This window comes from Mus caroli, chromosome 9 (assembly GCF_900094665.2).
Source record: "Mus caroli chromosome 9, CAROLI_EIJ_v1.1, whole genome shotgun sequence".
In the NCBI taxonomy this organism is placed as follows: domain Eukaryota; kingdom Metazoa; phylum Chordata; class Mammalia; order Rodentia; family Muridae; genus Mus; species Mus caroli.
The window spans coordinates 73064106-73082355 of record NC_034578.1 but is presented as its reverse complement, the minus strand read 5'-3'; the positions used below and the strand labels follow the sequence as shown (position 1 = coordinate 73082355).

Here is an 18250-nt window from a genome sequence, read left to right as displayed (position 1 = left end):
ACCAAAAAAAAAAAAAAAAAAGAAAACCAAGGTCCCTCTAATTCAACATGATATGAACTCACAGAGATCAAGGCAACATGCACAGGGCCAGCACAGAGCCTTTGGGGTATACATTATGGCTTTCAGTTTAATTGTTTTTATGAGATTCCTGAGTGTGCAAACAAGTGGGTCTCTTTGTCTATATCTGGTTGTATGTGTGAGTGTGTGTGCCTTTGGTGCTTTTTCTTCTGTTTGTTTCCCATTTCAATGTGCAAGTTTCTGCTTTGTCATTTTATTTTATTTTATTTTATTATTATAACTCAGAAGTCTGTCTGTTTTTTAATGAGCAACAGAACATAGGTGCAAATGAATCCAAACAAAGGGAAGATGGGAAGGGACTGGGATGACTGGAGAAAGGGGAAACCATAATCAGGACATATTATATGAAAAAAATCTATATTCAATTAAAGGGGAACAAAGAAAATAAAAATTCTACACAAAAACCAAAATGTGGTAACACATTCCTGTAATCACAGGAGGGATGGGGGAGGGGCACTGAGCTTGGAGGAATTCCACAGCTTGAGGTTAGCCTGGGCAACTTAGGAGAGACAGATATATATATATATATATATATATATATATATATATATATATATATATATATATATATCAAGACCTTGCATCCAAAAACCAAGAAAAACAAATGGTGTAATAGATAATAGATAAAGTGACTGCCATCCACCCTCAGCCACCTGTTTTGCACTGATGTTAGGTTACATACACTTACAGGAAGGTTAGCCTGGGCAACTTAGGAGAGACAGATTTTATATATATATATAGATATATATCTCAAGACCTTGCATCCAAAAACCAAGAAAAACAAATGGTGTAATAGATAAAGTGACTGCCATCCACCCTCAGCCACCTGTTTTGCACTGATGTTAGGTTACATACACTTACAGGAAGGTACAAACCTCTAAGTAAACACTATACATGTGAAAAGCAGCTTAGCAGATGTCTGTGCTTAAGTTTTATGTACCTCATTTTGATGCCTATTATTTGGCGTTTTCTTGCAGCCCAAAATCTAGGCTTGTGTTTAACAGTGGAAATTAATAAGTGACGTTATAAGCAGCTTCTGCTAATAGGAAGATAGGAGTATGTCCACAAGAGAGTTCCCCCAACGGAGATGGTCTGGTGGAAACCATCTGGTAGTCAGTTGGGAGCAGAACTGCCTGCAACTCACTGTACATCTGACAGCAGAGCTCTGAATACATAGAATCATTGCCCTTAGAAATAAGGCTGCCCTTACCTTCAAGGTCAGGACCGTAATTCCTGTGGCATCTGACCTCAGGCAGCAAGGACAGGACACAAACTCTGCAGCATGATTTAAATAGATGGTTTGGCTAATTCAGGTTGAAGGCTGAATGGTTTGAAGAAATGTGTTGGGCTATAAGTCATTCCTTCAAGTGAAAGTTAGGGGAGACAGTCCTTCCTTTTTGGAAGTTGGAAAGTTTGCTGTTCTGAAGGCTGCAAGCTCAACAGAACTGAGGAACCAGTTGAAAAACAGTCGTATAGTGGAAGAACGTCTTTACAGGGAGTGTCTTTACTAAAGAAATGGATCACAATTATCTGCGATACAGTTTATTTAGGAAACAAAAGAGACTTGGTTTAGAATGGCTTGGGGGATAGGTAAAAAGGTAAATAAAGACCACACTTATCATGGCTGGTCTCACCTCCTTCTAACTGGCAGTAAATATTAGTCACTTCATATAAACAAATTATTGCTGAAATAAAACATTATGTCTCATACTTGTCTTTGTTTTCTGTACCTAAATAAAATCTATGGTTTTTTTGTATTAACTTAGTTAATAATTTGCCTAATCTTTATTTCATTTTTACTTTTTCTGGAATGTTGAGAAGAAATGCAACAGATGCTGTTCACAGATATATATTCTTGTATTTCATAGTCTTTAAAAAATAGAAAATTAACTTAGGCTTCTAGTAAAAAGGGAGAACTATACTCCAAACCTTAGGTCAGGCATAGAGGTAAAATGGCAGACCACATCATGGTGGCCATATACAGATATTTCATGTTTCATGTTTGAGAAGCAGAACCTCTGAAATTCTTATTTTATAAGCACACAACACAGTGCACTATAGAACGAGGACATGGAGTCGGGAGAGGCATACAGAGGTGAGGAAGTAAGGGGATTTGGAAAGAAAAGGGGTGAGAGATATGACATAAATCCTGTCACACACACAAAAAATGTGTGTGTGTGTGTGTGTGTGTGTGTGTAATTCTCAAAGCATGAATAAAATACAAAAACAAAACATAAAAATAAAATCATATTTAAATTTAAGGAAAAGCTAGGGAAGAAAATAGATTCAAGTACTCGATTGAGGAACACACATGTTAAAATTTATATTTCCAGAAATGATAGTCCTCTGAAAAATCCAGAGGACTTCAAATTGAAACCAAGGAAGAAGAGGACAAGGAAGAGTAGGAAGAGGAGGAGGAAGAAGAGGAAGGGAGGAGGGGGAGGAGGACGAGGAAGAAGAGGAGGAGGAGGAGAATGTTGTGTAGCCTGTATTTGTCTACATTGCAACCCTATAATAAAATACCCATGGTAATACAGTGATTTGATTTCATAGTGAGTTTCCTTAAAGTATCCGGTGAGAGTTAATTTTCTCTAAATCAGTGCTTCTCAACCTTCCTGATACTGTGACCCTTTAATACAGTTCTTCATGTTGTGTTGACTCCAACCATACAATTATTTTCATTGTTATTTCATAACTATAACTTTGCTACTGTTATGTATCATGATGAAATATCTGATACTCAAGATATCTTATATGCAACTCCTGTGAAAATGACATTGACCCCCAAAAGGATCACAACCCACAGGTTGAGAACCACTGGTCTAAATATTCTTTACTTTTTGAAATAGACTAAGGTGTTCACATTCCCTTTTTTAGAGGTAACAAAGATGAAACTACTTTGAATTTTAATTTGAAAATTTATAGACCATCTCTCCTTTACATTTTGATCACATAATTTGGCCTTAAAATAAACATACTATTTTTTATGATGATGGATTCATATTATCTTCTCTTTATTTTTTTTCCAACTTCTTCATGTGAAAAACATCAAATAAACCCCAAACATTATTTAAAAAAAAAAACTCTATGGTAGAAATTTGGGAAGATAAAATTCAAATGAAAACTCATAGTATAGTATAGTCAAAGTCTGATAGTTCTTTAAATGACCTGGGGTTAATTCCAATCATTGTAAGTCCTGTCCCAAAGCCAAGCATCTTTTATATTATTATTATTATTTTTAAATTAGTAGCTCTGGGAATTACTAAGCCAATTCTCTCTTATTAACTGTTGAATCATTCTGCCTCTATGGGCTTTGCTCACATCAACTAAGAGAATTATAAGATAGAGCTAAAGCCATTCCCAGCATGACTTTTATGTTCATTGCATCTGAATACTTTAATTATTAGAAAACAAGCTACTGTCTTACTTCAATAATAATGAATTTATTGTACGTTTTTCAGTATAAAGGAAGGATTCTGAATCTATGCTGCAACTGCTGATCTAGGAAACAAGCAAAAAAACAAATACAGAATTTCTTCCATCCTTCAATTCCATCACCATAACGGCCTCCATATCTTCCTGCCTCTGCTCTCTGCTACTCTATTTTCTAATGGTTTGCACATAGCTCTATTGCAAGAGTCCCAGGACAGTGAACTCAGAAATGACAGTACATGATATTTTGATTTAGGCAACCATGTAAACTCCTGAAAGAGAAATCGGAGTTTTTGATCTGACATTATTTCCTCCTCTGTTTCCCTTAATGGGATCTCCTATAGAAAGCTAATGATACAGATCCAAAGGAATGCAGTTTCTTTATGAAATGCCAAAGAGTGAGGATAAGATTGGTATCTCAGCTACACCTGCATTTACATAAGCAGCTCCAGTTTATGGACACATGTGAGTCTTAGGCAGCAGATAACTTCTTCTGGATAGCTGAGTGTTAATGTCAGATTCACATGCTAGATCCCTAGTAGCACTCAGGTTCCATATTCCATGGGCTAGAAACATGGTAATAACTATTAATGAGATATAATTACACTGATGATTAATATAAACAAATATGGTCCAAAAGCTATGATATAGATCATAACATGTACATGATATATATGTTTAAGAAAACTACCAAGGTGGCTTATAAGTAAACTCAAAAAAAAAAAAGATACAATAATTGGGTTTCATGAGTACCCTCGCACTGGGATGTCCATGTGTCTTGCAGAGCTGATGACCTCCTCAAACCTTCCCATACTTTCTTCAATGGAGCAGTTAATATTCTTCTTGCTAAAAGATTCTGAAGCAGCACCAAAAACTGCTATCTCCGTGGCTCCAGCAGCAACCTGAAAGATACAGTATATAGCCCAAAGCTAATGAGTTTTACGAGTCTTCTGAGTAATAGCAGAAGATGAGAAGACGGAAGACTCTGACGCATGCCTAGGTTTACACATAGCCTTAAATTTTAAAGCCAGGTTCTTCTCACTTTGCTACTCACAGTGTTTTGAAATAGAGAAGTATTTTATGGTAACAAGAAAATCCACAACGATTATGAGACACATAAAACACAGTCATGATGATCCAGTTACTTCTGTCTCTCTTTCATCATGTTATCCTCAAAACACTTTAACCCTAATTATGGGGGGAAGCATGTGTGCCCCACTAAAGCCTGCATTTTTATAGAAAACATTATTTTGAAACCTAAATATTATTGAAAGAGAAAAAAACAAACTATTTCTGGTTCTCTTTTCTTCCTATAATCTAACAGAGAATGCATTCCCAATTCATCACTTAGATTTTTGCCTCCAAATCTAAGTTGTAATTCCAACTAGCTTTTGCCTCCAAAAGGAATTGTAGTTCCTAATTAGCTGCTATAGCTTTGTATCCTGACAACTAAAGCCATGTGCATATGTGACTAAGGTGCAAGTCCACTGGCTAGTCTTTAATTCTAAAATAATAACTGGATCAACTCTACCTGTCCCCTTTTTCCTTTTGCTGCGTTTATAGCATCCACAGCATCTGTAGTAATAATACGTTTGCAATTGTCAAGCCCTCTCGATTTCAATAACACATCCATAAGACTTCCTGTTAATGTCTCACTCGCTGTCTGGCTAGGTCTTATGTGTTCTCCTCCTTGATTGCCTGTTAATACCTTAAGAAGGAAAACATAATTTATCTTTCTTTCAACATTTAGAATACACTTTTCTGTTCCTCTATTCAAATATGAATATGGATTCTCTAAAATAAAATTGCTACTTCACTAAATACTTATTCTTTGCCATTAATATTAGGACTTTGCCTGCCTTTTTTGCCATCTGAAAACCCCTGCAACTAATATTGGACTTCTTTTATGAATGCAGCTCAAAAACTTGTTGGCCATTCAGTCTCAGACAGTCACTCGGTTAGTGAACCGTGCTTTGCTTACAAACCCACGGAACTCCCAAGCAAACATTTATTCTACTGTTAAACTACTGTTAGGACATAGTCCAAATATTTTCTCCAAGATGAGGTCCTTCACTTCTTTGGTAAGACTTGATTGCAGCAATATTATTCTATCTTATAATGCCATAAAATTACATCAAATCAAATGAAAGATAAATGTCTCTAACAGCACATACACGAACAAATAATGTACTGAAAAGACTCTGACAATGTCAGCTTCATGCAGCAGAGTACCAAATACAGAACCTAAAATACATATTGACATAAAGAATATATACTGTAATGCCTTTGCAACAAACATATGTAAAGATAAGACATACTTTACATTTTTATGTGAAAGTAATGTGATCCTTGTGTGCATAGTCTTTAAAACTCACATAAATCCCCAAACCACATAGAATCACAAGAATTAAAACAGGAGACAGATAAAGAAAAGTCATTACAAGCAGACGCAGAGGCAATGACTAGATTAGTTTTTGTCTAAGAGAAGATTCCACAGAAACAAAAAACTGGCCCTAAAATGTTGACAAAGCAGTTATTTCAGGAATATTGATGATTATAATGCTCATCAGTAAATATTTAAGATATAACCTGTAATTGGGAAGCATCAAATACACTTTTAAACTTCCATCCCAAATAGAGAGATACTTTTCTTCTTTAGTACTTAAATAGTTGCATTGAAAGAGCTACATGGGAAGCCCATCAGGTCCTAATGGTGCCATGGGGGTCTTGATCTCTGTGTGTCCATGTTAGTTTATAAGCAGAATAATTACATATGAAGACTGGTGGATTACATATCACAGAATTTTAATGTTTAAAGATCTTTAAAACAATAAAGGCAATCACAGAGAAAATACATACTTACAGCATGCTGAAAACCCTGAAGATTAGGTATAAGGACAGGATAGCGAACTCCTGGATACTGACGAATGCCTCGCATCACTTCAGTATGGTCAGCCATCTTAAACAGATAACAGTCAGATGTAAGCACAGAAATGGGCAAGACATCAAATACATGATTGGCCTTCTGTGTAAGTTATTGTTCCACATAAAACATATGCTATAAATTGATGTCTGACATAAGAAGTGTTCATATGTAGATAAAGAAATGTAGTGCTTACTGTCACAAATGGACTACAGCAAGGCATGACCTTACTAGTCCACAGAGTAGGATCTGACTACGTAGGGGAGTACAGAGAAACAGGATTCCCACCATTTTCTTGCAGTCATTTGGTAATCTAAGCATCAGGCACTCATGATAGTATGGAAAATTTTAAAGGCAAAACACAGTTTATTTAGTGTCACACAAAACTTTATGCCTAACTTTTCAGTCCACAAAATTTTACAGTGTTTAAGAACATATAAATTGTATGACACCATTAAAATCATTTAAAAAGTCTGGGACCAATAGACAATGTTTTTGGGTTAACATACATGTTCCAGTTAGTAATAGTTAGAATGTTTTATGTAGTATCATCAGATGATTGCTATCTGTTCTTACATATGAAGAACTAAATAAACAGTGCTTGGAACAAAATTAAACCACACTATCAAAAGTATATATTAAAGTTGGATTAAAATTGCAAATCTACAAAGTCAAAAATTAATTTAATACAATAATCTAATACTAATATCATATATAAAATTAATATATATTATAATGAAGATTACATATTTAAAATTGTGGGTGCTATTGTGATGCTTGCTGTAAACAACCCTCTTTATTGTTTTCCCTGTGGGCTATGTGTTCTATCAGATTTTGAAATACACATCTGTAATATGCATAATAGACTGTCTATATTAAGAACTAAAAGAAGCTGGGCAGTGGTGGCACATGCCTTTAATCCCAGCACTTGGCAGGCAGAGGCAGGCAGATTTCTGAGTTCGAGGCCAGCCTGGTCTACAGAGTGAGTTCCAGGACAGCCAGGGTTATACAGAGAAACTCTGTCTCGAAAACAAAACAAAAAAACAACTAAAAGAAGCATATGCAACTAAAATATATTTATAGTATTATATAAAATGTGTATAAAGATAAGGAATTCATAAGGAATGGCAAGTATACCAGATGAGCATGAAAAAAGCTGTGTCAACAGACACCAAACCCAAACTATTGCCCTCAAATGTCAGTAGAAGGAAGAAATTATTAGTCCTCTACTCGTCTTATTTTTTATCATGATTACATATTGGTTTTAATTAATAAAAGCAAATCAACAAAATATAACTTTTTTGTTTATGCACACACACACAAACCTCAAAGCCTATCCCTAATGACACACTTCTTCTAACAAGGCCACACCTCCCAATCCTTTCAAATAGAACCACCCACTAAGCATTCAAATATATGAACCTATGGGGCCACTCTTATTCAAATAACCATATAAGGGTTCAGAATGAAAAAAAATGTTGGTAAAAGGGTGCAGAAAAGTTTAAACAGAATACAGACTATTTACTAGGGGCTTGAATGTGATGTATTATAGTTTTTATAAAGATCAGCCATGATGATATTTCTGGTCTCTTATACTTTTCCAAGTTCTCTCCCCTATTGATGAAGATATAGATTATATTCATTCCCTTGAAGCTGGGGAAGCTGTAAATGTTCTGAACAGTACTTTATAGTTGCAAGTTTTTTATGTGGTTTCTGAAACTAGGTTGTAATAAAAGAACTAATATTTCCCCTTTAGGGAAAGACACTATGAAGAAATTAGGTGACATAGAAGGGGAAATCCCAAAATCATCTATGCAACAGTCACATAAGGAGGCAGCTCCTCGTGTAGAATATACACGAAGATGAAAAGAGGGATGAAACAAATAACTAGGGTCACTCCTTATATCTGTGAGTAAAGTAGCCTTCAGATGACTCCAGCCGAAAGAGTTCAATCATATGGTTATGATCCTAGACATCATGGAGTAAAGACAATGTCCCCATTATGCCCTTGTCAAATTCCCAATGCCAGACTTAATATAGACAACATATAGTTATCTCTACCATCTATATCTCAAGTAACTCATTACATTGGAGTAAAATAACAATGAAAATGGACATGGTCCATAGAGGTACCACATAGGTATGTGGTACCTCATACATTAGTGAAAGTGGTCATTTGACATCATGCTAAGAACGTTAGAGAAAGTGGGGATCATACACTCTGAGATGTCTTTGAATTGGGTTTATATTAGTCAAAACTATTAATTTATCCTGAAGGCAACATAGAAACACAGATACAGGGTGTTCAAATATAGAGAAGATTGCAATAAATTCAGAATTACAACTGAATCTCAGGGAAGTATGAAAGTCAGCCCATAGAGATGAGAGGCAATTCTCAGGCAAGTCTGAGAATCCAGTGAGCTGTGAACGGTCTCTGCTATAAAGACACAATACTTGGTCAAGAATTCCCAAATAAAAGTTACTAAGACTAACATAAAAGATGTATTTTACTGAAAAACTTAATCCCTACTATTTCATAGTCTTCAGAAATACATTAATAGTAAAGATGCCTAAAAAAGACATTGTGGCATATCATATACATATATATATATACATATACATACATGTGTGTATATATATACATGTATATATTATATATAATTACATGTATATTTATAGTATAATCTATCATATATAATGTAATACAGATATTAGAACATGTCTCTCTCTATATATATAATACATATACTATATATAGTAGAATATAAAAACATAAATCCATTTATACATATACATATATGGTTTAGATAAATATTTTCCTATGTGATCTAACAATTGCTCTTCCCAAGAACCAAGGACAATATAGCAAAAACCTCCAATAAGCTATGAGAATCTCCCTTCAGAGTTTTAGGTCAAAGTTGTCCAAGAAACTCCCAAAGCATTATAGGATATTGCTGTTGCCATTGGCTGCTTCCCAGGGGTTGAAGGTAAGGCCCTATTGCTGACAACACGGAATCTTTGGACAAAAAAAATCAGGATTCAAATTGGGATCATACCTGAAAGCATCCTTCCTGATGATTATCTTTCATGGTACCAGAGGCTCCATGGAAGCTTTCAAGGGAGGAAAGCAAACAATAGTCCTACCCAGCTATGGTGCTTATGAACTAAAGCAACAATGAACATGGAATGATATCCCCAAGGGTACAATGGTGGTAGGCAGACTTTGGGAGTAATGAACAGCCCTCTGACTTGACCCAAGGTTAGCTCAACAAGAGTGAGCACATGCCTGGTACTGTACACCAAGCCATACGTAGGAGGCTAGTGCAGCCATGGGTCTCAGAGGAATACCTCCAAAAACCACTTTACTAAATCAGTGCATTCCTAACTGCATTCTAAACATTTATCCTTATGCCCACAGATAAGAGTCGGTGCCATCCCTTATCAAATACATGTCTCCTTGCATCAGATGGAGACTATTATAGAAACACAACCAGAGTACAGAGAACAAGTGACTGTAAAGTTATAATGAACCAAATATAAATTTTTTAAAATTGTAAACATATAATTCATCCCCAAAACATTCATGTCCCCAATGTACCAATTATCACAATACTGTAGCATGCAGGGCCTATACAGTACAGGGCATGCATTCGTCCCCATAGAGTAGGCCTCCTATCCAACCAAGGAATAACTGATAATCCCCAAAACATTCATGTCACTGTGGCAAGATACCAGTACCGTTATCTGTCTGGGCAGTTCAGGATTGTAGCATGCACCACTTGGAGATAGATTTGATGACTCTTCTCCAAAAACCTGCCTAGCAACTTATGGCACTAAGAAAATATTGTGGCACTAAAAAGTATTGTCATGCAAAAAAATAATTAATGCACAGTCAAATACTGAAGAGAAATGTTTTATGAAGTGGTCTCCAACATTCACCTCCATTTTAGAAATATTATCATACATAATTTATAGATGCTTGTCATAGTTTTAAAGTTTACATTTCTATAACTTAGTTTGTCTATAGTATCTCTAGATATATATACTTCTTCTTTCTCTCAACATACTATCTTAATTCTTTTCCAGGAAACAGACTCATACGTATGAACACATAGCTGTCCTTTCTTTCTACCCGCTGGCATTTTGAAACTTTTACTTTGCTCACCATCAATCCAGAACAATACTCAAATCTTATTGAACTAAAAGTAAATAGTGCTAGTAAATTATTGTTCAGAGTCTCCTCTGGCCAGGTCTGCCGGTGCTATTTTCTTTGTGTGGGGGCACAGTGTGAAAGACCAATAGATAAGAGAACGTGCAATTTCTTCAACACCTGCCATCGATTAGTGCAAAAACATAAATGATGTGATTTCAGACCCTATAACTCAAAACTCAATATGAGCAGCAATTCCTCTTAAAGGTAACATTTGGAAACTCAGTAATGGGAAAAAAAATGAGACTGGAGTGCTCCTGACAATCCTGGGTGAGAGTGCTGTAGGCAGCTCTGAATAGCACTATAGCCTGGGTCCTATAACCATGTCGCATTCATAGACGCCTAGCACAAACCTCATCTATCTTAGCCTCAGTAGCACAGAGGAAATCTTGGTCTGCTTGAAGAAGTAAGACACTCTTAATAAATCACAGCCTTACAATAATAAACACAGGAAATCTCTGGAAAATTGAACATCCTTTTTTTTTCCTACCCAATACCCTGCTTGGCTGCCAAAGCTAAAACTGTCTGACACCATATTCACAAAACTTAAGTCCAGAAGCCTTAAAACTAATTTGGTCTGGTGTATAATTTCCTGTCCTTCCTTGTTCAACTCTACCTCTGTATGTGATGGACCTTTATAATGCCCTCTGTCGGATGGAATGTCCAAGTGTCTCAAAATCTTCCACCACAACTTCCCCTCCTCTATCCTTGTGAAAATGAGAGATGCTAATCATAATTCATGATGTCTACAAATATTCATTTCTATATTGCAAGATAAACATCACGTACAGGAATGGATTTGTGGGGTTAAAACTGTAACACTAACGTCCTGGAGGGAAGAAATGAAAGTCTTTATCCAATAACATCCCAGTTTAGGAAGATAAACATAGCAATTATATATTAGTTATTTTTTATTAGGGTCAATGCCTTTGTAACTACCTGCCTGATCTTCTGATATTAAAAATAACATGTTCCTAACATCATTCTAAAGTAGGGGCAAAAAGTCTCAAAGCTCCCAGTGTAATTTTCCTTCTGTGCCTGTGCAATTGTGTTGTCTCTCATGTATTATGCTTTTGTACATGATAATAATGTTGCCACTGCTGTAATTTCCCTTGCATGGAAGCATGAGCAATTTTTAAAATAGTGGAGCAAATTGTTTTCAGTATGTTTTGTTAATAGAGTTTTGTATTCTTCATGTTTTAAACTTACAGCACTGGAGAGAGCTACAGCCGAGAGCGTAAGTCTGGGTTACTAGGTTAATAACTCAGTGCCAGTCAGACATTACCAAGAAGAAAGAGCAATGACAAAAGCAAGGTCTCATTACCATAGAAAGCATTGCTGTTGTTGTAAGCTTGAAGCTTGGGTATAATGTGGATGCTGGAGATTTTTGTTTTAGTAAGCAATGAAGGCAGTACTTCCAAGGGTGTCAGCTTACCCAAAGGCAACCCATTCATCGTATACTAATTATGTGATTCTGCCAGATTGTAACTCATTTATACTCATCTGATTTTTAAATTTCTTTGTGTGTTGTTATTCATTTTCCAAGCAACTGTATCCCACCTCCATCCACCTTAACATTATAATTACAGTTGTGCCTACACTGTTATTCAGTTTTGAGTCTAACAAAGAGCTCTATATAGTTTTTAATACAGAAAAAATAAAAGCATTGAGTGGGAGAATGAATAAGTGGAAAGCTTCCAACACAGAGAGAAATTAAAACACCTTGCCAAATCATACCAGAAAGGAGGAAAAAGTGGGTCTCAGATTTTTCTACTTCTTCATCAGAAACTACAAGTTAAACAACAGACATAATGGTATTCCCAAAGTACAGGGAGCCTGGAGGACATGGAGAGGGTGTGTGTGTGTGTGTGTGTGTGTGTGTGTGTGTGTATGTGTGTGCATGTGTGTGTGTGCTTATATTAGACTACTGGACCATACCTTTCTATGTATATAAGCAGCTAAAATATAAGTTGAATCAATCTAAGATAAGTGGTATTAATGCTGGAGTATGATTAGCATCAGTTTACTTCAACATATTTGTATTTCAAATAACTTATAGTCTTTTTCAATCAAATTTGAATTTGTCTAGGACAGTTATTAGATTAATATCATTTTCTCCAAAAAATATCATCTGCATTCACAATAAAACCCCTTAAATTCACAGCTCTCATAGAATATTCTGTTATTCTAAGAAAATTTTATTACAATCATTTCAATTATTATGAATCTACTACAGTAAACCAGAAGTGCCCAAGTTCCTTTTTGCCAGATCTCCTGACCACATTTTGTGTCTCCCACAGCTCACTAACCCTAAATGGCTCATCTGTAGACTTTCCAACGGAGGCCAATCATCAAAATAGAGTAATCCAAAAGGAAAAATTTTAAAGTCAAAAATCAAATATTTCTGGGACAAAATGCACCTCTACTTGGTTTTTGTCTTTTACATAGTATATACAGACCTCTAAGATGTCAACACATAAGAGATAATTGGAGAAGGCCAGATGTTAAGATAACTTCAGTTGCATGGAAATAGGAAGGCATGTACTGAGAAGCATAAGCATTCCTCTGGGAGGCAAGTGCTGGGAGAGTGGATCAGAGGGTGAAATTATTAAGGTTCTTTAAACACATGTATGAAACTGTCAAAGAGTTTGAAAGTGGGTTCAATTAGATACAGAAGGGTCTTTAAGTTGTGACTAAAATGTTTTTGAAAGTTTATTTCTATTCTTCACGGCTAAACACAAAAATTTTGATGAAGATAACCAATTCAATAAAAACTGAATATAGGATGAGATACAATGTTTCATTTATAACAATTCATCCTGATTGCTTTTATATGTTTAAGGGCAAAGCAAATCTAACTTGTTAATGGAAAGGTAACCAATCAAATTAATTAGTTATGTTATTGAAAAGCAGAGAACATAAATTTTTCAGTGGAATAAATTTTAGAGGAAAGGGGAAAACTAGCTAAACCACACTGGATTTTACCTTCTGCTTAAACACTTAAAATCTAAATAATGGCATTGCTAGAATGCAGTCTGCCTTGCTTTACCTTTGAGATTGTAGTAAAAGTCCATTTTAGACAAGAAATTTCTATTTAATGCTGTGTAATATAATAAAGTGTTACTAACATTTTTCAATTTTATTGAAGATTAATTGTAATCAGGCTCAAGAGCAGAAAAGCACCATGATGATTCTGTCTTAATTTTGTCCATATTTTCTTATCTTTCAGAGAAAAACAAGGGAGTTTTGAGGTTTTTGAATATGCTGCAAGCAGTTGTTTGCCCTGTATAATAATATAAGCTAACCAGTGGTTTCAAAATACACACATGTGCACACATGTGCACGCGTGTGCGCACGCACGTGCACACACACACACACACACGATTGCACAGCCCTTGTCACTTCTAACAGAGGAATATAGTAATTGATATCATACTCTTGAAAGAGATGTGCTAATGCCCATTGATACAGCAATAACAGTGGTATGGTATAGAAATGAAATTCATGCTAAATAACACAGTAGTATTCATAGTATTCATCATATGATCTTTTCATTCAATAGGAAAAACTGCCTATTTAGGTAAACATTTTAATGTAACAACCTGTATTAAACAGATTTTGTGCTAATGAAATGACACGAAACTACTGCTTTTTATTTGGGGGGTAGGGTGCAGCAGCTTTAGTTGTGAAAAGAGGCTTTACTCTCATTCTTTTCCCTTCAAACATAAGAGATTCTCTGGTAATAGTGTGTTAAACTAGGTCATGCTGGGTGTGTCCAGTTCTACATTGGACCCTTTATAAAGATGTTGGACTGATTCTCCAGTGAGTGATCCCCAGCCTTCATTCTCTCCTTCCTACCTTGGACTGTGTGTTCAGACCCAGTAGGGAAGTGCTGGAGTCCTGCACAATAGATATGGTGATGAAGGCCAAGCCTAGGATGTGCCTTCAACAGTCTCTCCCTAGAGTCTGCCTTAACCAAAACAGGTCGGAATGAACAATAGATGGACTGTGGAATCAGAGACTGTCCTTGTCATTTTGCAAGCGCTTGAAGCCACCTGCTTTCCTCACATAGCCACCTGGGTTGTGTCTTAAACAAAACAATTTTATAAAGGAAACATGCTATAGAGAAGTGAGAATGAAGAGCCAGTATTTACCATGCCAGGGTTAAAGTAAGGGTTCCTTAAAGTTTAGGGGTCTTAGGTTGCAGACTTTGTTCCTCTGTTAGCTGCATTTTTTTTACTTACTGCTACAATAGAGCAAATACTTAAAATTATTTCTAGATCAGTTTTTAAAAATAAAACTGTGACACTTGAAAAGTTATGGCACCAAAGATAGTTCCTTTCTCACAAAGTCACACTTAAAAAAAAAAAGTGGTGTTTTTCTTTCTTTTTTTAAAACTTGGTGGACTTTGTAACTATATCAGCTAACCAGCTTGCCAAATCAATGCTATATAGATTACAAGGCTTGGCTATAAAAAGCTTATCACTTCTGGATCACTAAAATCATCTTAGATGTCTATAAGGACCATACTGTGGAGGACTCATAGAGAGTTTTGAGAACAGTTAGAAACAGTAGTGCCCAGCCAGTCCCTGCTGCCTAAGCTACTTGTGCCCCTGAGTTCTGCTCTAACCATCATCCACTCCATCTTACTAGTAGTCCCTAATAAGTCTCTGGAGCACCTAAAAAAATCTAAACTAAATTGTTTATGCTTCAAAGACACAAGCAAAATCAAATATTGTTATTTTGAGTCACTAAACTTATAGAATAATTCTTATGCACACAACTGATTCAGCTGCCAGGGATAAGTGATAATTTACATGTGTATGAGTACATGCATGCAGAAACATTTGCACACATAAAATATATGACACCGTGTACACATTCGGTGAAAGAAAACACATTCAACCCATTAAAACAACATACAGGGGCTGTGGCTTATGCAGCAAACATGAGCATGAGAGAACAAAAGGCATCTATTGTTTTCATGAAGGGCTACTGTTGCACCTGTAACACCAGGAAATAGGTGCTAAGTTCACTGGAATTCACATAGCAAAATTTCTTCCATTTAATTTCAATAACTATGTAATATCATTTACATTATATCAATTATCATTCACTCCTACCCAGAGGACAAATACTGAGAACATGGATGTATCTAACATGTATGAAAACAAATACACTCCTGTAAATTAATAAGCAAAACCAATATCATCATTTAGACCCTGCTTCTAAGGACAATATACCATTTGATCTCTTCATATTAATCTTTTTACAGAGGATCATTAATGTGTTATAGCAGTAATGCCAGTTTAGAAGAGAAAAAATAAGACTATTTCAATATGGTTATTCTTGGCCTAACACCAGAAAATAAGAAATATGGCCTTAGTTAATTTGGCCAGGATCCCTTTTGTGAAATGACACAGGCTATGTAAGGTAGACCATAAGCAGAGTGGACATACTTTGATTGGACTCATCCTGAGATACTTTCTGTTGTCTGGACACATAATGATGTCTCTTAAGCCAACAATTTGGAAGTGCCCCACCCCCTCTCACTTTCTCTCCTTCTCCTTCTCTCTCTCTCTCTCTCTCTCTCTCTCTCTCTCTCTCTCTCTCTTTTTCCTCCACAAAATTATTTTCTACCTACCATCTTATTATCTGCACTCCTTATAAAGAACATAATGGCTAAGGCAGACTAGATACAAAAGATGTGCTCTCTTACATTTCAAAAATTAAGCCTGGTTTGTCAATCTAGTATATGTACTTCCACTTCAATAAAGAATGACTTGTCCTCCACAGTAGAATGAGCGCTGGGCCAGGTGACAGGGGCTCCTGGTTGATGTGTGCCTTGATCCTACTTTTCAGTGTTAGAGTGACTTGTACAAAAAAGAATGCTACCATCTTTTATGTACATTTTTCCTACTCTTGTAAAGAAAACTCACTTCTATCCCTTTGGGAAGACTTCTTATCCATGTGTTGCAATAGGTAAACGCTTCATCAGGGACAAATAATATGTAAAACTGACCCATTTCATTTGATACATACATACATACATATACACACACACACACACACATAGTGTATTATATGCTTAATTTATTTTATTTTCAAACAAAGTAGCATTCATGTGAATAAAAACAAAAATGTTAATATCTAACACAAAAATTTAGTTCACTTTAGAGATTATGATAGTCACAATAATTTAAATAGCTTACGATTAACAGACACATTCCAAATGTGCAGGAAATCTGTTTTTAATGTGTTTTCTTTCTCACGCTATTGTGTGTTCCATCTAAGCGAGGGGCTACCTGGACTAACTTCAAATATTCTTATATTACATGTCACTCTAAGGAAATCTTTTTCCAGATAACTTATAAAGAACAAGTATTTCTTAATGGCGGGCATTTTATCATCTGTGATCATTTAAATTATAGGTGTAGGATCCTGTTTTATATGGCACCCTGCTACTGCGGACCTTTTCTTTAAGCTATGTGAGTTAGACAGCTCCTGCCAAACAAAACAGTGGGAGGGAAAAAAAAAGCTTTAAAATGCTAAAAAAAGAAATGAGTGAAGAAGCAGCAATCTAAACATTAGCTGGAGGACTATTCCCATGACCCGGGTCTGATGCACAGTCAGCTCCAGGGAAGCACAGGACTCAGGACGCCATCAGACCTCATACATTGTCCTTAGAATCAGAAATCACTTCAGGCAACACATACGCAGCTGCTATAGCAAAATTATGGAATGCTAACCTCAGATAGTATTTTAAAGGTCTGTACTATGTGATGTTCTTCTAGAAGGAGAATGAAAGAACTTAGAGACATTTTTAAAATGTAAGTGCAGTTAAATCTAAACTATCCATGCAAAGAAGCCCAAACTACAAAATATCTGTGTGTGTGTGTGTGTGTGTGTGTGTGTGTGTGTGTATCCATAAGGCTGCCTTAGGGAAAACACCCCATGTGTACTGTATGGTAAAGCAAGGCTACTGTGACTTTGAGAGGTGAAGTTTGTAATATTTGTCTTTGATTCAGGAACACTGCTCTTTTGTGGCTATGTGATTTATTTAAATCACTTTTTTCTTTAGATACATGTAACCAGATGAGGTTTAAAACCAGCACACACTAATAACGCTCCTGATGGAAAACATTATTGAACACTAGTCAGGAGGTAGGCCTCACGATCATGTACACACAGGGACCATTGATGTGACTGACCCTTTGTGGTTATCCACATCCTGTACTGCAGGAATGTGTGCTAGGCTTTCTAAGGTTCAGAGAGGTTAAATCACTTACTCAAAGGCATGGCACACCGGTGGATAAGGGCACAATTCTAAAACCATCTCCCCTCATCACAGATATCCTCGGGAGCTATGCGAAGCAATTCAGTCAACTTATTTAATATTACTTTAGGTTTAAAATGGGCTCATTAATTTTCAGTAGGCTAATCCCAGATTCAACTTGGGACCACATGCAGAATAAATTACGTCATTTTGTATTCCCATCATGTGTATTTATTTAAGCAAGGCCAGGAGGCATGATCCAGTTCCTTCTTATAGGGAGTCTTCCTTTCATTTTCTTTTTTTTTTTTTTTTTTTTTTTTTTTTTTTTTTT

The 18250-nt window shown here is 35.9% G+C and overlaps 1 protein-coding gene across 1 annotated transcript in view; it reads right to left on the bottom strand.

The window, feature by feature from the left end:
- Hmgcll1 (3-hydroxymethyl-3-methylglutaryl-CoA lyase like 1) overlaps window positions 1–18250 on the bottom strand; it is a 121279-nt gene that overhangs the window by 56658 nt on the left and 46371 nt on the right. The window contains exons 4-5 of the mRNA XM_021172660.2: window positions 6374–6469; window positions 4264–4412 (exon numbers count right to left, since the gene is read on the bottom strand). Of these exons, the coding sequence (XP_021028319.1) occupies window positions 4264–4412; window positions 6374–6469 (245 nt within the window). The remainder of the gene's footprint in view (window positions 1–4263; window positions 4413–6373; window positions 6470–18250) is intronic.